Source organism: Nasonia vitripennis, chromosome 3, assembly GCF_009193385.2.
Source record: "Nasonia vitripennis strain AsymCx chromosome 3, Nvit_psr_1.1, whole genome shotgun sequence".
Classification (NCBI taxonomy): Eukaryota; Metazoa; Arthropoda; class Insecta; order Hymenoptera; family Pteromalidae; genus Nasonia; species Nasonia vitripennis.
The window spans coordinates 7878271-7904723 of NC_045759.1; the positions used below are offsets into that span (position 1 = coordinate 7878271).

The 26453-nt window shown below is 43.3% G+C and overlaps 1 protein-coding gene across 20 annotated transcripts in view; it reads right to left on the reverse strand.

The window, feature by feature from the left end:
* Positions 1-102: 102 nt before the first annotated feature.
* Positions 103-26453, reverse strand: part of LOC100122265 (myocyte-specific enhancer factor 2) — a 54024-nt gene continuing 27673 nt past the window's right edge. The window contains exons 1-10 of one of the 20 annotated variants that reach the window (XM_032598586.1): positions 21435-21466; positions 11768-11887; positions 11483-11686; positions 11115-11261; positions 10901-11036; positions 10599-10828; positions 10344-10528; positions 9396-9568; positions 8973-9324; positions 103-8891 (exon numbers count right to left, since the gene is read on the reverse strand). In XM_032598586.1, coding sequence (XP_032454477.1) covers positions 8975-9324; positions 9396-9568; positions 10344-10528; positions 10599-10828; positions 10901-11036; positions 11115-11261; positions 11483-11686; positions 11768-11821 — 1479 coding nt within the window. In that variant the 5' untranslated portion in view covers positions 11822-11887; positions 21435-21466 and the 3' untranslated portion in view covers positions 103-8891; positions 8973-8974. Of the gene's footprint in view, positions 8892-8972; positions 9325-9395; positions 9569-10343; positions 10529-10598; positions 10829-10900; positions 11037-11114; positions 11274-11482; positions 11687-11767; positions 11891-15847; positions 17007-21434; positions 21467-26453 lie in introns of those variants that run through there. The other 19 variants (XM_031926871.2, XM_032598594.1, XM_032598588.1 and 16 more) reach the window with 19 other exon arrangements.

A 26453-nucleotide genomic window follows, 5' to 3' on the forward strand; every position in this document is an offset into this window, starting at 1 on the left:
AAGTAGATATAGTTTCAATTTTTTTAAAACGAAGATATTGGTAAGTATGCAGGAGTTGGGAATCAAACTGTGGGTCGTTTGCATGAATAAATGACGCCGAAATATAAAAACCAAGTAAAATGTATTCTATGGGCAACATCATAATAATCATATATCATTATGCTGATACACTGAAATATTAACCACAATAGTCGCGTGTATGTGTTCTTTTCTTGTGTGTACGTGTACTTTGTGTGTTTACAAGTTTCGCCGCATAATAACGGTATCTGTCGCTACATCGTCTTCTTTCACTCAATAATTGTGATGTATACACAGAGGCTTCATCCACTTTTATAATAATAATATAACGCTTGAGTCGTTCGTCGAAAAAACGAGCAAGAAAAGAAAGACTAAAAACTCTTATACACTCTCTTACTGACCGACATTATAAACATAATATATAGGCGACAATGACAATGCAATCGTACAGATCAGTAATAATAATAGTTAAAATTTATATATAATATAATATAATAATAAAGATATCATAATAAAATAAAGACAATATAATATTTATAGCATTATTAATAGTTGATGATAATGACGTTATAACAATCATTCATCTTAATATCGAGCACCAAGAAATGAGATACATACAGTGAATAAAGCTTTGAATAGTCCATCTTCGTTCACAACGTCGTATTACAGGTATTTTCTTTATACGCATGTAGTAATGCAGTGGTGATACAGCTTTATAATTCAGCGAGCGAATTCGCATTTGGTTTGCTTACATCTGGTTTGTTAGTTTTCTTTGCGCGCGTTACACCGTTTATCATTACGTAACTGTATGTGCACTTATTTTTTCCCTTATACTTTTCCCTTTAGTGTCTGCGTCAATGGTCCCCGAAAAGAACGTCCGCACATATACCGATTGCGTTGCCGCGTTCCAAGGGGGAAGAATAAAACTGTGATCGTGTGAGAGACACTATTATAGTATAATTATGCATCGATATCGATTGGACATTTTTTCTTGCTCATTATACGTAATAATACATATGTATAATATAGTTTATATATATACACACGTCTGGCGCGGACTTTCCAGGCCCATTGACGCGAGGAAAATTCTGGAAAAAAAAACATAAATATTCATTTATATATTTATATTTTATACTATAACATATAAAATTATATGCAAATATATAATTTTATATATATATGTACTTATAACGCCAATATATATTTAGTTTTATTTACGTTTTTCCAGGCGGAGGTACTGTATACAATGTGTACTTGTTTATAACGATTATTACGTATCTGTGCACAAATGAGAGATAAAACGTAAACAATCTTCCTTTCAACGTTTAATTTCCGCTATATACTCTCATACACGTTATCTAAAATTGAACTTAAACGCGCGCATTTTTTTCTCCTCTACTTTACATAGAAAACGCAAACTTGGATGCTTTTTTTTATTAGTCAATTACAATGGCACTATGCGAGTTACTTTCCTGTTCAATCGAATCTTTTTTGTTTTAACAGTTAGGTGTTTATTACTATAAACAGCTTCGGTAGTTTCTAAAATCCACTAAGGACTTATCCTCAATGCACGAGACTATATTGTTACGTATGCGTTATTGTTTCCTTATTTAACTTGTTCTATGGAGTCGTATATTGATGCGTCTGTGATTCGGATTTCACGTGTGCCTTGCTAAAGTTTTACTGTGAGAAATAATCTTTGAACTTTCATTTATATAAAAAGACGATGTCTGGTGAAATCTTCGTTTTGCGAATTCGTCTACATAGCGATTCAAATCGAAAGAAATTTTCTAGAAGCTTCACAGAGAAGATCGTCTTGTTCACTTATTCGAACAATAAAGGTATCGTTAACGCGAAGACATCACAGGATATGTCAAGAGAGTTTCACTTCGATTACTGTCCATTTCTCATTTGTATTTGTTTTTTATCACACTAGTACGAAATCCAGAGACTGCCCTCTTCGTTAGAAAAGTTTAAGAAACAATTAGAAAAGTTCGTTATAAACGCTTCTGTTCTGTCTGTGTGTATAACAATTAATCGACATCTCCGAAGAAATTGATTTACTCCCATATCGGGGAAGTTTAGATTTTGAAAACTATTACATCTCATAGTAATTGGTTATTGAAAAATAAACAATTTGATGTATAATTTAAAAAAAAAACGTTGACCAATACACAGTGCGTTTTCTTAAAACTTATCGACGCTAATAAGTGTTATCTTTATAACAAGCTTTTTTATTCAGATGGTGACAACATTAGTGGCTAGTACATTGACATTTTTCTATATAAATCTATATATATATATATATATATATCGGTTTACAGCGTGAATTTTCATCTCGACCTGTACAGTATCAGAATCACTGGGTTCAAATTTAGAAAATATAACGCTACAAAAACACATTCCTCTTTCTCTTCCCAAAAAGCTGGTCCATTTCAGTTTTAAGTGCACTGCGTTTACAACAACTTTAATCTACGTTACGTCATCCCCATAAATCTCTCGGCTAATTTGATCAAAAATAGCATATGTACTCGTCTATACTTTTACCTATAAGAAAAATGCGCTGAGAAATCGATCATTGCCAGAAACAAAATTCCGTAGCTCGTTCGTATACATTTTACAAGTTAAAATTGAGTTGTGTTGTTCTCTCATCTCAGCTGAACACTCAAAGAAATATTCGATTCATTAGATGCGCTTTCTTTTTCATGAGTATATTTTGACTAGACAAGCAAACACTTCTAAATGCATTTAATGAGATTTTCAAAACAAAAGTAAACATACGCAAACGGGTCGAACCTTTTCGTTCTCGGCGACAGACAAGACCCAATCGTGAGTGGTATACCTATCTACGAGCAAGACTCTCCTATATGCGCGCGTATAACATTGCCACAAAGCGTTTGAGCGAAAAGAGCATAGTTTCTACAGGTAAATCGTTATATGGAGATGCTTCGATCGATCGAGGGTAAGATTTCGACGGAAAAAGGTAGCATGTGTATAGAAAAAGAAGCCTTTTTAATTCACAAACTTAAATAACGAGCTTGTGCCGTTTGTCCTAGAGTAAACAAGAAAACAAAAGATACACAGAAAAAGAATTACACAGTAACTATATATAAGGCAGGAGAAGAAAGTGTAGTAGTAACATAATGAGAATCAAACAGGCGCGTTGTTTTTTTTTTACTTTGTCACTGGTACGCACGTTGCTTCTTCATTTTTTTTCTCTTTAACATCGTTACATCCTAAGTATACAATCGCATATATAGTTTGCGTTTCCACTTTTTTCATATTAAAAATATATAGGTTTACATTAAACTTGTGTTCATTATTTTTTTTTTTCGTGATCGTGTATGTACATGCCATATATATATAACGTTATTATATATTCAACAAATTTTTGTGTCCTACGAGTTATTTCCCTCGAATCTTCTTTTGCCTTCGCGGATTTTTACAACACAACACTGCTCTGTGCACCATAGAGCTTTTTTTCCAAACGCGGCGAACGATTACTTATATACGTTGTACGTCGACACGAGTCTGTGTAAGTGTACGGTTATCAGTTTATGTATACAAGAACAATACCTCGTTATCCCTTGTGCGAATCCTTTTCTCAAAAAAGTTAAAAACGACACCTGAGCTTTCGTTTTTTTTCTCTCCTCGCTTTATATGTCTACTTTTCCTCGCGCAATTGTCGGATCGCAGTAATCGTTAAATATTGTTACTTCTAGAGTCTAAAATTCATACGATATACAGAGTATAATTGAACGAAGGAAAAATGAAGCTCTCGTAACTCTTATCTGTCGATATATCTCTTTATGCGAATATAATATTAGGGCGAAGGAATAAACATGGGCGACGTGATAGGTAAACAACGCAACAGCAATATCGCAATGGCATAACCGCGTCTCATTCTCGCCAAACTTACGAAACGTGACAATTTGTTTTTTTCTCTCTACCTCAATAAAGCTCTAACCCTTTTTAAAATTTCAATTACGTCTAGCTTCGGCGTAAACAAAATATATAGTCATTTATCTAAGAAAATAGCCAATCACTTCGGAGGACAATATTTTAGTAACACCCTGATCTCGGCTCTCGTCTATGCATCCGCAAATAGACTCCGTGTGAGACTTGAAGCAACAATTTTTCTTAAAAGCTTTACACATAAACATATATCCAAATGCAAGTCCTTTCCTATGTATTGCTCTCACAAACAGACGAATTCTCTTCACATCTTTTCTCGACGATACACATGCAAGACGCAAACAATTCGAATCACAATATTTACTTGTGTACCACTTGTCTGTGTGAGTATGTACGTTTGTCAGTGTAATTTCGTGTACAAGCACCGGAGACGGACAAAATTCACGCTATTTCATCCTGCCTTCTTTTCGCCAAAGCTTTTTCCTCGATCGTTGACGTTATAAATTGCACTGAATAAACACTTTCAAGAATTTCAAAATTTTTCTTTATTAAATAACATTCTTTTATCATTTTTTTTAAACTCGATATATATAATAATAGTTATCGTGTTTTACAATCAATTTTTCTTGTTTTATGTATTAAATTACATTAAAAAAAACGAAATCATATCTCTAAAAACAAGACTCGATATTTTACATGACCAATAAAACGCGTTGTCCTTGTGGAGAAAGAACAACTCGATAAGTTTTTTTGTTTTCAATGATAAAACTCACGTGCACGTGTCTAACGATGGCGGCTTTGTCCGGCTCCGCTGAACCCTTCCATCTTATTTGTATGTTTAAAACTTTCTAGAGTAAACATCGAGTGGTCCATTTACATATCCTGATCAATTTTCTATCAACATTATTTTTACACTTTTTGTTTTATATAATTAATCACACTGGCTTGGACAGAGAGTAATGTTTTTTTTTCATCCGCCGCATTTTATTAGTTATAGTTGGTTGGTTCGTTTTTTTTTTGTACAAAAAAGATTGTAGGATCGAAATGTTCCTTTCTAGTTGTTTTACACAATCATCTTTCGCGCATTATGTGTCCCTTGCTCTGTCTCGTGAAGTAATCGAGAAGTCAATATTACGCAATATCCATCAGCAATTAATGAGAATTCACATTCACAACAAATTTCGCACCAATAGGAAAATTTCGTACAACTAGAGGAGGCATAAATTTATCAATCTTCTTTCCGTTTTCCTCTCTATCTCTTTCAATACATTAAATATCATATCATCTTTATGAAAAATAACAACTTCTTTATACTTTTTTTGTTTGATAAAAAGTGTGTTGGCTAAGAGATTGCACTTTGTGATCATCTTAAAAACTGGAGATTATATAATATACGTACATATAGATTTATATTTATATAATCATAACGGCGAATATTCGTGTCGCTTTCTCTCGCTCTCTTTCTTTCTATATCAAACACGCATACAGAAAAAAAACGAGTTCGCTTGACAATAATCTTCGAATCCCACAAAACCACAACGAGAGCACGTCGACAATTACTTAGTTTCTTTTTCGTTTGGTTCATATATCAATAAAACATCAATGGATTTCTCGACGATCTTTTGCGGTAGTGCACATCGACCGACAAAGCTCGAATATATATCACACAAAAAAATTCTCTTCGATGTACTTTTGCGAGATTCCTATACGCAATGTTTCAAAAGTATCAACAAAATAATGAAAAGTAAGAAGTCAACGCTTTCGGAGATGTCTATATAATATGTATTTGTCATACGCATGTGTATGTGTGATCGGTTCTTTCGTATATTAGTACTGCAATTCGTCCCGTTTTCACACTCTCGTCCGTCAACATTTATACGATAGTTAAATGACAGGAGGGCCACAAATGGTGCCAGGCACTATTTATTCAAAATACCTGTGTACTCCATTAAGATTATACAGTTAAATTACGTTTATGTACTCGTTTACTTTTATCTTTTTTTTTTGCCATATACCTTACTTTATAATTATCCTTTGCAATTTAATAGCTTTTTATACCCATTCATCAATTGATAATTCACACGAGAGCAATTCTCACGAGGATATGTCTTCCGAGATAACGATAAGGATTATTAAGGCATAGAATTCAAGGCTCCAGAGAGAATGTTCGGCACGTTAAACGCGTCCCGTTGTTTCATTAAATATATATTTACGTGTATACTTTTTAAATCTACATTTGTTTACAAATACTTCACGCGCGCGCATTCTGTCTTACAATTCCCAGTCCAAATAGCTTCGACCACACTGCGATTTTTTCACTCGTTGCACGTTATACACGATTATACGAATGCAAATATACAAGGCTTTCAGTTTTATGTATAAATATATATATATGTGATATATAATATGCAACGCTGTTAACTATGTCGCTATCACGTCGCTGTACAGTGTACACGTAATATTAAATATCACGTGTAAAAAAACAGACGAACGATTAAAGGTGGCCGAGAGCTGCGCAAGAAAAACTGGTATCGCACACGTTCGGTCAACGTTTTTCTTCCCCACTTCCCTCATCAACAATTGCACGATCCTTCGACAGTAAGGTTATTCACGATGCGACCTGCATGAAAAAATGTACGCGGTTTCTTTTTTTATATTATATACAAACTTGAAAATTTTGTTAAAATTATTTTTTTCACTTTTTCGAACGCGAGAACCGCACGATTTTTTAGAAAAATTTGTTGTTTCACTTTTCACTATATATATATAACGTTGTATATATGTAGCATTAATAGCCAATGTACAGAAAAAATTGTTCACTTTTTTCGCGTACGCAATTTTCACAGACATTTAGAAATCGACACATACTTGTGAGACGAGCCCTCGTCAAATGTTCAAATTTTTCTTTACTTTAGGCATTAAAAGGGTTTCAATATAATCTTTGTATGGACCTGTTTATTTTACTTTTATCATCGTTCATCAGCTTTAATATCAAATGTGCAAAATACTCGTGAAAAATGTATGCAGTCAGACCTTTCAGTTTACCAAGAATCGATTCTCAATCGATCGATTGCACAAACATTACATGCGAAAGATGCACTAGTCCCTTCCTGTACTTTTTTCCCCTCTATCAACCAGCAACCTGAGGAGTTTGACTGCACAATATAGTCATATAGATTTTTTTCAATATGAGTTTGGGTGTGTGTAAATTTGTTCTTTAAAACAATGCTATACATCATACGCCTAACTATTTATCTAATAGTATTTCTTTTTTTATAATATATATATGTATTTATATATAATATATTAATTTCGAATCTTGTTCTCATATAATATGAATAATTTGAGTACAGTGGCCGACTTTCACGCAATTATCAGCAGGCATAGACCGTTAATGTAACTCACTAAAATTAAAAAAAGAAATAAGAATCATCATCATCGTTATCATTATCATCGTACACGTGTGAGATCCTCGTCATATCATACACGAAGCGACGGAGCTTTTTAAAATTATAAATGTGACTTCTCTTTGTCGATCTTTAAATAAAAAAAAGAGAAAGAATAACAGAAAGTGTTCAAATAAAAGTTCAGCATAACCGCAGATCATAGCAGTTATTGTTGGTCAATTTAAGAATAGAAGAGAAAAGAAAAAGAAAATAATAGACACGACTTAAATGACTAGATCGAGTACGCACAAATGTTGATATCCGTTCGAATGGCAAATAAAAGATACAATATTTATATAATAATTATATAATAATAAAAAGGTAAGAAAAAAAGATAAAAGAGGCGTGTTTTTACGATTGTGCACGTGTGCATGTATGCATAGAGGAGTGTGTGCGTGGTTGATATTAACGGATTATGCTGCTCTAAGACCACTATACCAAGTACAACAAACACAACAATCGCGCGGTAAGTGCGTGCGCATATCCGATTCACCTGTTTTCTTTTTTCTTTTATCTCAACGCGAATTCACCAAACGAAATGAAAGTTCCTTCTTTTACACACTCTTTTTCCTCTTTGTGCATTGTCCCTTTATACGACACTTGGTTTAAAGCCATTCACCCGCTCGTCATAACATTATGACTCTACCGATATAACAACTAGTAAATTCTTTCTTTACTACTCCATCGGTCGCATTACAAATTCATTTCTTCAAATCATCATCCTCATTGCACTCGGAGTGATCGTAGTAGGGTCACGAGGAGCTGGCCGAAATTTCATCATTACGGGCCTCTCGCGACGTATATACAAACAACACCTCTTATTTATATACATGAAAATATATATATATAGTATATCCATCGTGTGTATATATAATATTTATATATTATATATATTTATATAAAGTTTCAACATTATGGCACCACATTTTTATCATCAGAATCAGCATGATATCATCATTATCAAATAGACTCTTTCTCCGTTAGTAAATCGTCCGTTCAATTCATCGCTCGAAAATATATATAACAGATTTTCTCTCTGTGGCGACACGGGCGCGAAACGAACAGTCCTGAGAGAGAGAAAGAGAGAGAGAGAGAGAGAGAGAGAGAGAGGGAAAGAAGTTGAATGACAAAAACAAAGAGAAGAAGAAACGACTCGTTTCCCTCCCTCTCTCCTTCGCTCTCCCCGCAAAATATTCGTCGAATCTTCGCCGGCGTTAGTTGTCTCGCAGCTGCTGCGGCTGTGCGTCTCGAAGAGGGTATGTGTATGTTACGCGCATGCTAACTCTCTTTCTTTCTGAATATTTCTCATGTCTTTAAATCTGTCAGATGTAACGTGCGAGCTCAGCTCGTCTTCGTCGCGGTGACGTAGACGACGCGTTGCTCGTTATCTGTGCGCCGGAGCCGTGGGTGCGCGCCGACTGCTGCAACAACGGGTAGTAGTAGCCAGTGTCAGGGTCACTTGGTCGGGCGCCGCTCGAGCTTGGCGACGCGGCTGGCATTGGCGCTACACACCTGTGAGAGAAAAAAAAACATCTCGCGTCAAACAACGATCTTGCAAAAATAATCAAACGACAAAGGCAAAACCACACCGACCATTAAGTCGCCCAGCCCTCGGTGATCCTCGAGCGTTTGTGAAGCGGTCCGTTTTCGTAGTCGCTCCCGCTGCCACCCGAGGCTCCAGGTCCGTGGCTCGTGCGCATATCGCCGACGACGACACCACCGTTGCCGCCGCCGCCGCCGCCTTGTGGTCCAGGCGACGGCAGATTTGTGGGAGTGATGCTGCCGGAGTGCGAAGGCGGTGGATTGCTTCCGGGCCTGCTCACCGAAACGAGGTTCAGCGTCTGCGGCCCGCCGTGCTGTTGTTGCTGGCTGACGTGGTGAGGCGGTGGCGGCTGTGGACCGCCCGACGATGAGGACGGACCTCCCACGTTCAGGCTTGTGTGACCTGAAAGTATTCGATCGGTTAGTGTTTCGTTCTTGTTTGTGATGGTTTTTCTCAAACGACGCTCAACTCACCAGGATGGTGTAGACTGGAGGAATTGCTGGGTCCGCTGATCGAGCCGTTGGATCCACCGCTACCCGCGTGGGGATCTCGGGGTGGACTGATGGGCTCGCTCTTGATTTTCACGGGTATAGGCGACGTTGACGGCGGCGGCGTGCTGCTGGACACCGCCAAGTGAGGAAGACTGCTGAAACCAAACGGTCGTTTCGTTAAGTTTCCCTCGAACGCGGCTGGCTTGCGTCACTCGGCACTTTAGTCAAGTGCGCGTTTCCCCTGCTACTGGCTTCTTTTCTCTTTTGTTTGGAATACGCCGGGTTTTTCCGAGAGTCGCTGTCTGGCATTATGCTAATTTTACGACTCTCGAAGCTTTGCAGCTTTCAATGGAAAATAGTGTACTTACGTGTTTTTTTTTTTTTTTTCTTATAACTAAACATAATAAACATAAACTAAACATTGCATTTGCCCGAGAGATATCGGAGTCATGCGGGGAACGCGTCAGCCGCATGACTTCCGGTACCTCTGGTTCTAAGCAGGGATTAGTCAATCGCGAGAACAACGCATTAGTACAACATACGAGTGATCGAAGCAGTACAACGAAAAAAAATCGTGCCACAAGCTACTTAGGTGCTAGTTCGTTAGTTCGTAAGCAGGTGATGCCATGAGGGTTAGACTACCTTGTTATCGAAAAAAACTGTAAGGAGGAGTCCAGTGAGGGCTAAGACAGTAAGTATATCGAATCAAAAAGTAACCGCAAACTCGACATCATGCTCGACGCAAATATACTGAAGAAGGAAATCAAAGTTGTTAATTTCAAAAGCTCTCTCTAAGTATACGAGGAGGAACAAACGTTTCATGCTTGAATAGAGGGAGACAGTATAAAAAATAAAATCACAAACACCATCAAACTGGACTGACAAGTTTTTCTCCAATAACAACAATTAACGTGTCTGAATGAGAATTACCTTATACTGGACATGGTGGCTGCCGAATACATTGACAAGTCATCAACGTACCTCTGATGAGACCAGGCGAGACTGCTGAGATCCGTCGAGTAGTCCGTCGGGCCGAAGCTGGTGTAGCTCGGCGGTACCGAGGGCGTCTGCAGCGCTACCACCGGCGTGTTCAGCGACGATTGCGCGTGTCCGCTCTGCGAAAATCGAGCGTTAAATCGAGACGTCTTAACAGACAGCTCGACAAGCCAGCTAAAGAATACTCACGTCGTAACTGGGCTCCTCGGCGAGAGACTGGCCGAGCGGCGTGGGTATGACGACGCGCAGAGCACCTCGATGCGGATGGGGCGGCGGTGGCGGCTGGGGCGAGTGCCTCGACGGATTGCCCTTGGAGACGCCGAGCGAGGGCGAGGGTCCTGGACTCGGGGAACCGCCGAGCGGCGAGGCCGACGGCGGGTAGCCGTTGCTCATCTCCAGCATGCCTCCCGGTGGATACACTGTGAACGAGGATCCGCATTGGAATTGGTCCGTTCGGTTTAACATTTGAGAATCCGCAGCAGCGCACGTACCTGAATCCGTTTCAGACGACGACGGCCTCGGAGAGATGCTGGTGTGCGCCATCTGCGGACTGGAGCCGAGCATGTTTTCCCCGTAGTTGTTCACGGGCACTGTCACCGGTAGCGTGTAGTTGGACTGTCCCATTCCCTGCAGGAGCCAAAGAGAGCCAAGATTAGCACACCGAAGGGTACAATATTGAGAGAAAGCAGCTTACGATATACCGACCCTCGAGCCGTTGTGCTGGTTGCGTATGAGCATCTGGAAGTCCTCGTCTATCTTGGCGTACTTGGCCTCGGTGCGGGGCGTCAGGCTGTTGTACTCCTGCTGGTCCGGCTCCGGGCTCTCAGGCGACATGGCGCCTTTATGCTCCTTCTTGTTGAGCGCCTGCAAGTGTCAGCAGACAGGTTCACGTGACCACACCGCCCGAGGGCACACCACAACCTTTAGCTCTACGCCACTCGCGCTCTCCCACGCACGCATGCATGCATATACGTATCCCGTTTTTACTATACACACAACTCGGGCAGGCACACTCGCGGTGTACACGTGATGTAAGTAAATGGCAGAGATCGAGCTCGGACAAGTCCACTAACCTCGATTATGTTCTTGTTGGTCAGCGACTCGTGGGGCTCGTTGTACTCGGTGTACTTGAGGAGGACCTTGTCCATGTCGGTGCTGGCGTACTGGTAGAGCTTGTTGCTCGAGCTGAAGATTATCAGGGCGATCTCGCAGTCGCACAGGACGGACAGCTCGTACGCCTTCTTCATCACTCCGAATTTTCGCTTGTTGAACGTCACCTGCAAATCACACACGGGCTTAATAATTTCATTCCAACGATCCGTTACGACGGACGGTAGTGCAGTCTTTTGCGCTCTTACCTGACGATTCCGCTCGTCCGTGATACGGGAGATCTGTATCTTTTTCCGACCCATCGTTGCGTCGTCAGTGTCTGGACTAAGGGCTGCTCTGCCGAACCTCTGGATGGAATGTTAAAAACTCTGCAACAGAAGGCGAAACGGTTCGTTATTATGAGTATATTTGTACGAAAAAAAAAAAAATATATATATATATATATCGAATAGTGTACACAACAACGGCTCTCGCTATACGTGCTCGTGGAGCATCGACTGGGATCAACTTTCGGGGGGCTGAGCTGAGCGCGTGTATAAACACGCGTAAATCGCTCTCTCTCTCTCTCTCTCTCTCTCCGCGTGTCGAGACGAAAAAATATACAGAAGAAAAAAAATCGTCGCGCGTAATTGCGGAAATTCACCGAGCGAGTTATATAGGAGCTCACCCTTGAGAAACTCGAAAAAAAAGAGGAGGATTAATCCACGACGAGCAGCAGGTATTATAATCCACGAAACGAATATTAGACTTTATTTTCCGGCCGACCTTCGACCGCGCGGCTCTACGCTATTCCTCTCACGTTCTCTCTCTCTCTCTCTTCACTCTGCACCGAGAGAGAGAGAGAGAAAGAGCCGCAAACAAGACTTCTTTTTTTTTTTCGCGAGTTATTGTTATTGCTCGCGTCTCTCCTCTTTTTTTCGGAAGTATTCCACGAGTATAGTCGTGGCGGAAAATAACGGAAGCGCGATGGAAACGTTGTATACGGTTTTTCACTCGGATCTATAAATATCGATGATACGAGATGTAAAAAGCGACACATCGTAGAGAAAAGAAAAAAAAAATCAACTGCTGGATCTCGTATTATAAAAGTGCAAGTGATGATTAGAAAGTGTTCTCGAGCGCGCGCGAGAATTCGCCGTCGTCGTCGTTATAGTCGTAGCTGGTGAGTCATAGCCGCGCTGTACATGCCGCCTCTTGACTTGATAATGAGCGTACACATTTTAAGTATTTGGCAATGACCTCAAACAATCGAAAATGTTAAAGTGGATAAAGGGCAACGATAGAGAGAGAGACAGAGAATCTTACGTACGCGTGCTGCACTACTTTGTTTTAATTAAATATATACGTCGAGCCGAGAGTGATAATTATGTAATGGCGTATATGGCTGAATTATTGAAAAGCTGTAAATACCAGTTCCTACGGCTTGCCTCCGCCTGGTGACACTTGGCGGAGCTTGCATAATGCGAGCTTGCATAATTTCAGTTTTACACGTATACTCAAAATGCAAAAGTGTGTATAACGAGCTGCTTTCACCAGTTCGATTACACACTAATATTCGTGATACATCGAGGCATAGTTAGTTGGAGAGCCGTATCGAAAATCGGAGAAAATGCGGGGAATCCAATGCATTAATTTTCGTTTAACGAGTCCAGCTGATAAGACTAATTGATTGATACATAACGCTCGTAATTGTTCGCGTCGAGAAGGATGAGGGCGTGTAGTGCGTGAATGGAATACGACGAAAATTTCAGTGTATAGGTATAACAAGATCAGAGATGCAAATTCGCCGTCTTACACTCAGCTCGACAATTAAAATACGTCGAGTCTTATTCGCTTAATTTTATCGGCGCAGTCGACGCCACAGTCGTTGTACGCGAGACGACGCGAGATGATTCGCCTCGTAAGCCTCTCCCTCGCTTATGCGCGCGAAAATTCAAAGTAGATCAATGACCCGTTAAGTACCACTACAGGATGGAATTATTTCGCCTGTTCTATTTTTCGTATACAACGACTTTTCGGAAAAAGCAATCAAAAGGAAATAAACCGTTATTTGATTGATATCGCGCATCCGCTTTTTTCGGGCACATTCGATAGAACGCGGACGTATGGGCTGTGTGTATCGAAAACGGAAAATAGAAAAGAGTTGTCGAGGCGTTCAATTTTCCTGATAGCCGCGCAATTTTACACGGTTATACAGAGATACGTAGCTATATACCCACCTTTTTTTCATTCCACGCTCGCGAAACCGCTAAAAATCATTTGTAAACCTGCACACACGCGCTCGTGTATAAAACTCGTTTCGCCGGTCAATCGAGTCGTCGATATGCGCGGGAAATTAAAAAAAAAAAATACGTATGTGCAGCGCGAAATAATAGAGCGATTCCGCGAAACCGATTGAAAAGTCGAAAAAGGGGCGGTAAATACCCTCTATAAAAAAGCTTGACGACGATGAATGTATATAGATGTGCAGAGAGGCATTCGATTTAGAATTTTCGCATATAACACTGCCCGTAGAGCTATTTGCATCCGCGACGAGTCTATTATTATTTCGGACTTGCTTTATTTAAGCGCCATAACAAAACTTCCCGGCTATTAATACGCTTATAACATTTTAGAACAGAGTATACTCGCGGACGCGTTGAAAAGAATAAAAAAAGCTAGATCCCTGAACTTTCGCGCGAATACACGCCTATGTGTCTCTATACAGTAGAGAGAGGGCATTTATGTATTATTTTCTATAAGGCGAACGGGGAGAGAGGAGGAAGTCGTAGGTAAAGACGCCGAGAGTGCGAGATATAGAGAAAATGTGCGCTACACGTGTGTACGGCGCGGCAGCCCGTCGAGCAGCGCCGGCTCTATAGGGTCTGATGCATATTTTAGCGGCGATGATGAGGATGTGGAAAAAATTTTCTCTTTCTCTCGCTTGACATGCTTCTAAGAGTACAATTGCCTTTTTTTTTTTTTATTTATAAACGCGGTGGTTTATATTTATCCGCGGGCGTATATTTGAACCGCGCGCGTGTTATTCGATTGTTATGCTTGATTAATATTGAGTAATTCGGGCGATAATTAACCAAAGCCTCGTCGTTACACCCCCGGTATCGGCTGGTCATTCTGCCAAAGCGAAAAAACGAAAAAAAAACACCCACACACACACACACCCACGCGTAGAGCTCCGATAAAGGACTGTACGCGTGTACGCCGAGCTAGAGCTCCGTGGTATGATCGTGTCTCGATCGAATTCGGTTTATTATACAAGAGAAGCGTCTCTCTCTCTCTCTTTCTCTCTGACGTGGGGTCAGCGACCAGCGCACTGACCTATACACCTTGATCAAATTATAAAACACTGCAGAGAGCGAATTTTTTCCCAAATAACGAGCAGTTTCACAGGCGCTTTAACGGCTTTGATTATAATGTAAACACATGATAGCCGAGCGCGGCGTTATTATAAAATACACAGAGACGGATATTTCGCCGCCTGTGCGCGCTTTTTGTCGCCGACGGCGGCTGTTGCTCCTCTCTCCGCACACCCTGTTGCATTCGTCGCTGTATACATAGGTATACCGGGCGTACGTTGAGCCACCCCATGCGCACACATCAAAGTCGGGGACGAGAGCTTGCGCTCATGTGTATGGAGCGACGCTCACAGGTTCAACGGCCATATCTATACGTACGGGGATAGAGAGGATCGAAGAGCTCTCTATGTGTATGGTATACATAGAGGCCCGAATAAGCACTCGCGTGCGCGCCGATTTTCTTTTCATCGCTACGTCGGCTCTATCCTTTGTCGCGAGAGCTTTCGACAACGATCGTGATCGTTATGCTGGAAAAGTTACGCTGCTGTTATTACGTGCGTTGTAGGAACTTTGCCTATTATATTATTGCACAAGCGACTTTGCGCTGAGGGGAAAAAAAAAGAAAATACTCTCGATCGTCGTGGGCTGCACGAAAAGCCAGAAGGAGAAAAAAACCACGTTTCTTCGCTCCGCCTCTGTACAGCGTCGGCTCTTTATCCTCGGCGCGTCAGAGAGAGTAGCTGCAAAGCGAAACCCGAGCGCCGGCCAAGCTGGACCTCAGCCAAGTGTGGTACACACACACACACACACATGCACACCGGAGAGGCACACAGACAGACAGACGTTTCGTCAGGGGCGGCGTGAATTTTGCACCGGAAGCCTCGATTTCTCGAGAAAATATTCCCTCGGCAGCTAAGCAGCCTCTCACCCGTTTTACACGTATTATCGTATGTTTTTCTATCGATTAATTGGCTAAAATTCGAACGCCGCGATTACGTAAAACTGCATGCAACATCGTGTGCGAAAACTCACCGTCTCAAAAGCGCAGCATATCAGCTGAGAGAGCGACGACACTACTCCCTCTCACTCTCACTCTTCTCTTATAATCAAGATCGAGGCTCTCTCAATCACGAGCACACGTCATCCTCGAGCGCTAACGAGAGAGTTGCACACTATATAGTATTATATATACGTGTATAAACGCGTCGCTCTCACTGATTCGCGATATCTTGGCGGTATAATCCAGGCGACATCGGCTATCTCTTCTCTACGCCCGCCGGCAGCAACACATGCACGCACACACACAGCCGAGCAGAGAGAGAGAGAGAGAGAGTACAGTAGTAGCCGGAAGCGCACGTTCGCCGGTGTATATGTATAAGCTCGACCTTCGCAGCTTCCTTCCAGTCCTCTTCTGCAAGTGCGAGCGAGAGAGTGACTATATACTGCGATATTGGCACTTGACGCGACGCGATTGGAAAAGCAAACGCTCCTCTCACTTCTTCTTCTTCTTCTTGGCTCTCCCGTGTGTGTGTGTATAACTATTCGGGTTGTAAGCTGTTGTTACTTTGCTACGGCGTTACGTATGCACGAATTAAAAAACACACGCGATCACAGAAGAGTTCCCTGCTGCACAGTAGAGTATTCTGATATATAGTAGTTCGAAGTAGTAGTGGTGTATAAAATAGATGTATATAACAACGAGGTGTATACGGTGTGGCACAATTCTTCACTTTGGCAAAATAACGAGCTGCTCCTTTCTTTGTCTCTCTTTCTCTCTTGGTTCTGCTTAGCTCGGAACAACACGCGCGCTGCTGCACGAACGATCTTCTGCAGTACACGCGGACGGCAAAGGCGGGAAAATCGAAAAATCCTTGATCTGGCTCGACTAGACTCGTTTACGATTACAACTATAGATGGTAGAAAAAATCAGAGTTCGTACAACTCGTGCTTGACTAGAAGAGGGGCCCGGTGTTTCTTTCTCTTTCTCTCTCTCTCTCTTTTCCTTAAAATACACACTGCTCTGCACGCGTCTTGACTTGCGCGCGCACAAACACACACACGCGCGCTCGGCTTATGTATATAACTCGCGCACTCGTCTATATACGTATATGCGGTGTATGTATATTGAAATTTAGAAAGTGCGCGTGGAGCAGCACCACCACACGACTCCGCGGTCGGGCTTGAAATAAAGATTTGAGGAAGCGGAGGCAGCGGCGGCAGCAGCAGCGGCGGCGACGGCGGCAGCGCTCGGAGAGAGAGAGAGAGAGAGAGAGAGAGAGAACGTCAAAGGCGCCTGTGATTGGTCGATAACGCGACTGACGTCAGAGGAGCCGCCGCGAGCGCCTATCCTATCGTGCGGCAGTAGCGGTTGATAGAACACCGCGACGTGTTCTCTCGCTCTCGCACGCAGGCGCATTGAGCTGTTGCTTCTCTGCTTTTTTTCTTCTTCGCCGTCGTCGTATAGTCGTCGCGCTTTGCCAATTACGACTTTTCTCTCTATCTATATGCGAAACTCGATGGGTTTCATTGAGAGAGAGAGAGAGAGTGAGAGAGCTTTGGCGCGAGAGCTTGCGATTTTTTGAATGGCTCTGGAGAAATACTCTGCACTGCAGTGAGCGGGTGTTGCGGAACTTGGATCGGGAGTATAATTACGCGCCGAGATCGATTCTCGGACTTGTTTCCTTTTCACTTTCGCTTCTTAAAGCTCGCGAGACAGGTGCAGATTAAGCTTAGCAATCCGAAAAATAATCCTGCTGCGCGCATCCCGTCGCTCGGGGCACAGAGACACACGCGTCGTTTCTCTTCTCTCTCGCTCCGGATAGCATAACACGCACAACACTCCGGGGCCATGTGTGCGCGCGCGTCCTTCCCTCCTGCCTTTTTTCCCTCCTGGAGACTCTCCTCTCCTGCATCAGTGTCTATACACATGGCCGTCTTTGGCATAGAGCGAGAGACATCAGGGTCAGCTGGCCGAGAGCTCACCCCCTCGACGCTACGCCTTTTTGCCTTGGGAGATTCTTTTTTCTTACACGCTGCGCTTGGGTCTCTATAGTGCTTTCACGCGTCTTTTCGTACTTTTCCTCAAAGCCGCTGCAGGAGAGCCGACGATGTGTGCGTTAACCCATATTATAGAATTTTTTCTTCTTCCATCCAATACAAGCACGCTATACTCGCTCCCGAAAACTTCGCGAAACACGAGTGGCATCGTTACGCTACACACGCACGCACAATCGAGAGAGAGAAAAAAAAAAAGAGCTTCAAGTGTTTGCTCGTCGCGATAAGATAAAGAGCCGAGTGTGTGTGTGTGTGTGTAGCGACTGCACAGTCGCGCGGACTCTGAAGCTTCGAGACGAAAGCGCCTCGATGTTTAAATCTTTCGTTCGAACAGCAAAAGAAGATAAATAAATAAAAGCTCGCGCGCGCACATCAGCCGATATATATATATATATATATATATATATATGCGCCGGGGCAAGTAAAATAAGCGGCAAGGGTTGCCGTCCGTGTCTTATATATGAGAAGCGGAGAGAGAGAGAGAGAGAGAGAGAAAAGTCACGTGGCCTTTTTCGAAAACGCGAAGGACGCGCGCGTGGAGAAAACAAACGGGAGAAGCGCGAGGGGGAGTACAAAGCTATGCAAATAATTGCGCCGCTGTTGTACGCTCGGTTTGTTGATCTGCGGAATCGATGCGCCGCGACCAAGACAATGCTCGGGTGGAATTACGTAAGACGCGAGCGCTTGGTAATATGTAATGTGTGTAGGTATATACATATACCACTCGATCTATCGATCTTTCGTGTAATTTTGTTGTACGGCGCGCTTTTATAGCTGCGAGTACGAGAGGTGTATGGTAGGCAATTTTTAGGATTCGCGTCTTAATTTTGAGGTGCCGTGCGCGCGATTTAAAATAGATAAAAACGGATATCGTTCTCTCGACATCGACGTGTTGGTTCAGCTTGTTAGCATTGATGCTCGTTTATTGGCGAGTCGAAAAATCGATCTGATTGACCGGAGAATCGGCCCGTGCGGATACGGGTAAATAATTTTCCAAAGTTTCGGTATCGAGGAGATGCGCGAGGATCACTTTGGACTTTGCGCGAATCGACGCATGTATGTCGTGAAATAATGGACTTTTCTTTTCTTTACTCGCGAGAGAGAAAGAGGCACGTTTTTCTGGGTCGGGTTGTGACGAATGGGATGGATTTTCTTTGGGATGAATTATTAGAATAATAAATATTGTGTGATTATTTAATCGTTTAAATGATTTACAAATGACATACAATCCACCCAATCAACAAATTCAACGTGAACACCATCCCACCCCCCGGATCCAGAACTCTCCTCCCTCCAGAATTCACATCACTCCTCATACATCCAAACGCAAATATTTCAACAGTCATAACTCGATAGCCAATAAAGCGCGTCGCCGTTGGGCCTCGCTGACGCGCTTTGTATATGTATCGCAGCTCGTGTACAAACTTTCGATTATACGCGATTATACAATATACACGTGCGTGAAACGCGACGTGTAACGAGAGAGAGAGTAGGTATATGTGATGGACACCGGTACAGACGAAGTGCATTCGTACCTCTCCGGAAGTGCAGAGGCGACGTAAGGATTGAAAGCTCGTGTCGCAGCCGACAGTTCTCTGTTTGTGTGTGTGTAGTGTGTCCTGTCAGCGGACCAACTCCCGCTGGATTTCCAGCCCCGAAATCTAGAGCGACGCTTGAAATTTATCGTATATAACTGTATATGTGTACAGTCTTATATCGTCGGCTTTGTGCATTATTACCGGTGTGCAGTGGGTATATTACGAATTTCAGATTTATTTTCGGGCGGCAATCTGCGCCTCATTGAAAATTCAATAAGCCACTGCGATCAAATTTTGAATACACGTCATATACATGTAATTGTACATTTCAATTTCCTGTGATCGATCGAATTTCGAGATATTTTTAAAAAGATTCGATACATCTCTTGGCCTAAACGGAATATCCCTATTTCATTTGTCAAATTGGCTAGCTCGCGCATTATCGAATCTCCTCTCTCGGCTCATTAACAATTCATCGGGGCTATTTTGGCGCCGCTCTCTCTCTCTCTCGCGCGCGGGAGCGACCGACGGAAGTTTTCAATCGGGTAAAAATTTAACACAAATACACTGGACCAAATAGCAGACTTTTAAAAGAGATCCGAGAAGCGACTATAAAAAGCAAAAGCTGAAATTTTAAATATCGCGCGATTAAGCGTGAATCATTATACTTTAGAGAGCTAGAGGAACTTTAAAATGATGATAAATCTTGCGCGATGGAGAAAAGGATCAGCGATACAGGCAATATATTATACAATATATTATACATGGCCGAAGGACCGAACGGTGAGAGCAAGAGGTCACCTGCCGACTGTATACACGCTGCACACATCCGCAAATAGTATCTTGTAATGCCGAGTACTAGGCAATAGCATCGGCGGATAATCGATCCTGAATTAATGCATACCTCACCGACGACCTACTCTCGGCAAAGTTCGACTCGAAAAACCATAATTTAGCGAATTAAAAGCGCTACATCAGGCGCGCGCTCGCGATAGTCGTCCGATTAATCGAGCGTTTGAAACTTTTACCGCGACGCTTCGTGAAAATAGACCCATCAGCGGCGGTTAAACGGCTTATTAACGACGTGTTAGGAAATTAGGACTGTTCCAGGAAACGCCGGCTTTTCATTACGAATCAAATACGATTCAAATCGGATTTCCCCCCCATGGAAAGCGTTGGTTATTTTTACGAATCTTCTCGCTTAATAACTGACATATCAGCCAATCGAGCGCATCGAGATCAGCGAGTATATTTGCACTCGAACGAGAGAGAGAGAGAGAGAGAGAGAGACGCATTAATTCATGAATCTCATGAAAATTGCGAGGGATAATACACTAGGTGCACAGAGCAAGCATCCGACAGCAGCACCTCATTTTCGAAGAGAAGCAGAGGGAATGTAGGTCTCGAGAGTTGAATAATCGAATAATGTAACACCGATATAAGAGCTAAATGTTTAAACTTTCCCGCGCGCGCGAACTTTGGATGCGTCCATCCCCCTCTCTTGATATCGAGCATCGCAGCAGCGGAGCTTGCGAAAATAAACCGCGACTCGACTCTCTTATACACAGATACACAGCTCGTCGTGAATTAATCGCAAGATGAAAACAAATTTTGCTGTACAGCGAGCGAACTCGTCTGCCTCTGAATAAGTGACGGATATAATTCGGAGTGTATATAGAGCTTGCGCGCGAGGTAACGGATTACAATCGATAAGCGGACGCGAGAGAGAGCGAGAGAGAGAGAGAGAGAGGAATCATCGTCGCGGCGTTGGAGGATTCGCTGGGCGCCTGTGGTTAAATATAACGACGAGAGAAAGGAGGATTGATAATGTTTTATGCAAGGATAAGCCAAGGTATAGGAGTCATCTCGGAGCGGCTTGTACGGATGTACGTCTTGGAGGTTTGATGCGGCATCGATTTCGGATGAGAGGAGCTTTTTTTCCTGGGAGAGCTGGAGCTTGATTGGAGATCGCGGGAATTTTATTTTCGCTCGAGACGCGACGGTACTATTGCTATAATCGAACTTACGTATTGTACCGGAGGAGCGTGTAGCTGGACAACTCACCTGCGAACAGAAAAAAATCAGACGGTTATGAGTACGAAAAATTAAATTTTACAAGATCATTTCAGTGACCGCTACTATAAAACCCTTAAAAATTGCAGCTAGGAAAAAAAAATGCCCTCGCGAGAGGAAAAAAAGCTGCTACCTACGTAAGCAGGCACAGCTCTCGCATGCCGCTTCATTAGACTCCATCGCCACACGTACACACACATATACGCGCTCTTTTATATTCAATTTTTCTTCCTATCCGCGTCGTTAGCCGCTGCTGTGACGCTGCTTGGAAAAAAGCTCCGGTATTATAAAGGACTGCAGCGCGTTCTCTCTCTCTCTCTCTCTCTCTCTCTCTCTCTCTCTCTAGCCCGACGTTTGGGCTTTCATAATTATTGGAAAACATTTCAAGCGCTATTATTTTTCCTCCTCGCTGTGTGTGTGTGTGTGTGTGAATATCGCTCCCGGCTTTATTCGACGGACAAATGAAATTCGTCCCTAATGCTATTTTTTTTCTTCTCTCTCTCCGACGATACGTGTGTATTTTTTAACAACGTCTCTCTAGCTGTATACGATAATAAATGCGTGTAAGCTGCATCCTTCGCTCGAGAGAAAAGTGCATAAAAAGCTATTAATAAGAGTGTCACGCGCGCGGAACGGAATTTTTACTCTCCGGTCGAGCTGCAAGCACAAGGAGTAATTATTCCTCGAGAGAGCCCAGCCATGCAGGAAAGACGTCGCAGAAGAAGAAGAAGAAGAAGCTTTTCAACGACGACAGCGACGAAGCAACGCGGCAACATGTAGAAAAGCTCGACAAGGGGTCGTCGCAAGCTCCACTTGCTCGCCGGTGCGCAAGGATGCGTGTCGCGACAACAGCTTTCTCTCTCTCTCTCTCTCTCTTTTTCTCGCGCAAAGCGAGAGAGAGAGAGAGTGAGAGAGGGAGAGCCGAGCAAAGAAGAAAAAAGGACGCGTTAACGAGTATCATTACCGGCGGCGCGTAATCGAATCACGGGGGCTCTGTGCCACTCGATGATTACAAGGGCGCGAGCGAGTGAGCGAGCTTTTTCTTCGAGAAGCTCGCTCGAGCATGTGCTTCTTCTTCTTCTTCTTCTCGTCGTCGTCGTTGCAGGATCTTTTACGGACTCGTGTGAGCGATGCGTGTAGTGTCATGCTTTTCTTTGGCTTTGTGCGCGCGAGAGTTAATATTTATATACGTCGTCGAGGGGATGGGAAGGAGGTTGAGCTTTTAATAAAAGCGTAAAGTGTAATCGCGTTCGATCGAGTATATAGGATTGCGATTTTCGTCACGAACCATTCAAAAATCGATTTTGTATTTCGATGCCGCGCGATGATTGCCATATATCCGAAATAATACACCGGCTGTCGTATACCTGCGTTGTATTCCAAATGCTTGATGTATATGGTAGACACACAGCGGTGAGATATTTAAATGCAACGTGAGCTACTCGGCTCGACATACATATCGCACGACTAAAATACACACGAATATTCAATTAAGAACCAGGAAACTGGGAATCGACTTTTTTCCCAAATTTTCGCAATGATCGCTTTTTCGAAATTCCTGCAGAGCAAATCGAGCTTACAGTATACACAGCGACTCTCGTGTCAGGCCGATAGGTGACAGCGAGAGCGGGACGGACAGGATGCAAAGCATTTATCGACTAACTGCAGCGGAGCGGGGCTGGCTTTAAATTCTTTAGCAAAATCCAGAAAGGTCCATCTTCATTAGCCGGCTCGGCTCTCTTTCTCTCTCTCTCTCTCTCTCTCTTAGCCGTGTGACCTGGTCGATCGGCAGCTACTCTCTCGTCCCGACGGAAATAGCGAGTGACATCGAAAATGACGCGAAAGAGAGAGAGAGAGAGAGAGAGAGAGAGAGAAAAGGATCTCCGTGACGCGCAGAATGGCAAATGACGCTGGTCGTCGTTTTTTCTGGCCGTGTGTGTGGAAATGCATTTCCCTTAATTTTTTCACCCATTAGGGACTGAAAGCTCCGCCGCCGGAGAGAGTTTTGGTATAATTGGACGAGATGGGAGCTCATACTCTATGCGAGAGAGAAGAGTTCGATGATTAGATATTTTTCCTTGATTTCATCGGCATCGATCATTCATCCGCGTACGAGTAATTGTCTCTCCGATTGAACGTTCCAGAAATACACCCTGGGATGTAACGCGATTGCGCTTGATTCGGAGTAAAAGTCGAATAATCTTTCGATCCGCGCATTAATCGGCTGATTAATTCACGTCGAGCATCGTTCATATTGAATGCCAATCTCGTAAAACGTACGCTTCCATATAATATAGTAATCGTTAAACGTATGCATGTTTCATGCAATTTTGAGAAAGCGAACACGAGGTGAACATTTCATCACGTACGACGACGACGATCCGATTCCAATTTCGGATTATTTTCGTCTCGCTGCGAGCAACGAAGAAGTGCAGTCGTCGGAGAAGGAGAAAAAAATCTGAAGATTATTCGACGAGGAAAAAAAGAATAGGAAGGAAGCTCGCGCTTAGGACGAGTTTTTTAATGAATTAGCGGTCGGCTCCAAAGCTCCGGAGAGAGAGAGAGAGAGAGGAAGGAAGAGGAGGAAGGGGGCTCGACGTAGGCGAAGTTTGGCCGCCACCTGGTATTTTCGTTTCCGAGCCACACGCACGCGTGTACGTGGAGTGAGAGAGAGAGAGAGGGAGGGAGAGGAGCTTGCGCGCACGGGAAGTCGAGCTGTTCTGTGTGTACATGATTCGTGAGCGCGTTTTACGTTATGTCGGGAGGAAGGGTCGGCCTGGTTTTCCAGACGCCAGCTGAGCGGAGTCTGGCCGTGTAGTCGCGAGGAGAGGATGCGTCGTTTTGATTTTTTTTTTCAGTATGTTTTTTGTATGAGTTGCATTACGGACCTCAAAACTCCCTCAACTCTATATTCAAATAATTCAATTTTTTCGCCCCGCCCCAAATCCTCGTACAACAATTCCCAGTACAAAACCCCTCGAACCCAACAATTTTCCAAAGCCCCGATAGCTTTTTTCCACCGGCGCCGCTTCATCTCCAACTAAAAAAAATTATCTCCTCCCAAAAAACGAGGGCATCACACGCTGCAGCCGCGACTATCCTCTGTATATTTGTTATCTTAGAGCGACGCCGTCCCCTCGTGCGTCTCCTCCCTCTGTGCACTTTACCGCAGCAGCGCTACGGCTGCTGTTGTTGCACCGGATATCCGCTCACCCTATATGTATACGAGGCGACAGCGGCGCGCGACCCTCTCCCCCCCCCCTCCGTCGGGGAGTGAAAAAAGCCGAGGAGGGAAAGAACACACGCGCCTCGAGATAAATCGTAAGGAGATGAAACAGCCGCGACGACGATAATCTGCATCACCCGGAAGAGCGCTGCGGTACTGGGACATCACGTATGCGGTGTATGGATGGGGTTCGTTGAACTTGAGGGTTTTTTTTCTCTCTCGAAATTGGCTAATTGAATTTCCGACGATCGAAAGCTCGTCGAATATGCGCAAAATTTGAAAAGCTCTTTTATAAAACCAATATGAACGTTTTACGTATAACTGTCCAAGAGAGCTTTTCAAAAAAAAAATCATCGCTCAATCGCTCCTCAGCCGCAAGCTCGCTCGCTCTCCACACAGCATCGCGCGCAGAGAGTAACCTCGTCGCGATAGAAATCTTTCCACTGGCCAAAAATAGCCCCTCGCGAGAGAAAGAGCACCTAACGTCAAGCAACAGCAGGCACCATCGTGCCCAACCATCTCTCTCTCTCTCTCTCTCTACGTACAACGACGTCGGCGAATATTAGCATTAGTTTCCCGCCGGCTCGGCTCTGGCTGTTTGTTTTGCTCAAGCGGGCGACAAGCAACGCTCGCGCGAAAATATGCGTTGTGGAAAAGCTTGCGCCCGCGCCAAAAAACGAGCAGCAGCGCTGACGATATGCGTTTCTGCGTTGTTGGCAGGCTTTCAAAAAGAAAAGTGCCAGAGGCTACAGCGCGAGTTCTGTACGCGTCTGTATGACGTCAGCGCGGTAGCGAGAGAGCTTTCGGGCCTTCCTTGAAAATCGCCGATACTTTCCGCGTATTATATATACTTGTATTTCCAGTTGCGGATTCGATTTTTTTCCCCTAAAGGCTGATACCGCTGGAACGAGTCTGCCAACGTACGCGAGATTTCTCTCTTAGGTGTAGAGAGAGAGAGAGAGAGAGAGAGGGGACATTCCGCGCCCACGTATGCTTCGATGCGGCGAATTAGCAGCAAAGTTTGTTGGGAAAATCGAATGCGAGCTGTTGTGCGTTATTGTGGAAGAGGCGATGAATGTTTTACGCGGAAAAATACGCGAGCTTGCAGACGGGAAACCGAGGCCGGTTGCCAGGGAGTCAGAGAACGGTGACAGGTTTGGTTGGATTAATTTTTTTTAAAGCTTCAATCGAAGATAAACGACCGAATGTCATGCCGTTACGATGTACTTTGTTTACTAATTGCCGAGAACATTAATACTGAGGCACACCCATTCAATATTCAGTTCGTTATACAGCGCGTACGAGAGAAATTCGCGTGAGAATCTATACACAGTATTATGCAATTCGCAAAGTCAATCTTCATTCTTCTCTTTATCCTCTTCTTATTTTATGGTCGCTCCAAAATAAAATGTATAAGAGAATGACTCACGCCGTGCGTATCTCTCTGCGATCGATTAAAATTGTAAAACGTGCGGCAGACTTCGCGACGGTCTGAGCTCGCAGGTATGTGCCACAAAGCACACATACATATACGATTGTTATACAAGCTTCGCCGCATTGTTTCTCTCTCTCTCTCTCGTGATTGCGCGCTTTCGAACCGGACGTTTTTTTTCGGCTGCTCGAAATCCGCCGTATCGCGAAGTTGGCGTACCGTAAAGTTCTAAGAATGATGCTCGTGATAAACCGTATATTAAATCGTATAAGATTTACGAACGATGAAGTCAGTGCGTGTACGCGTAAGCTTTGT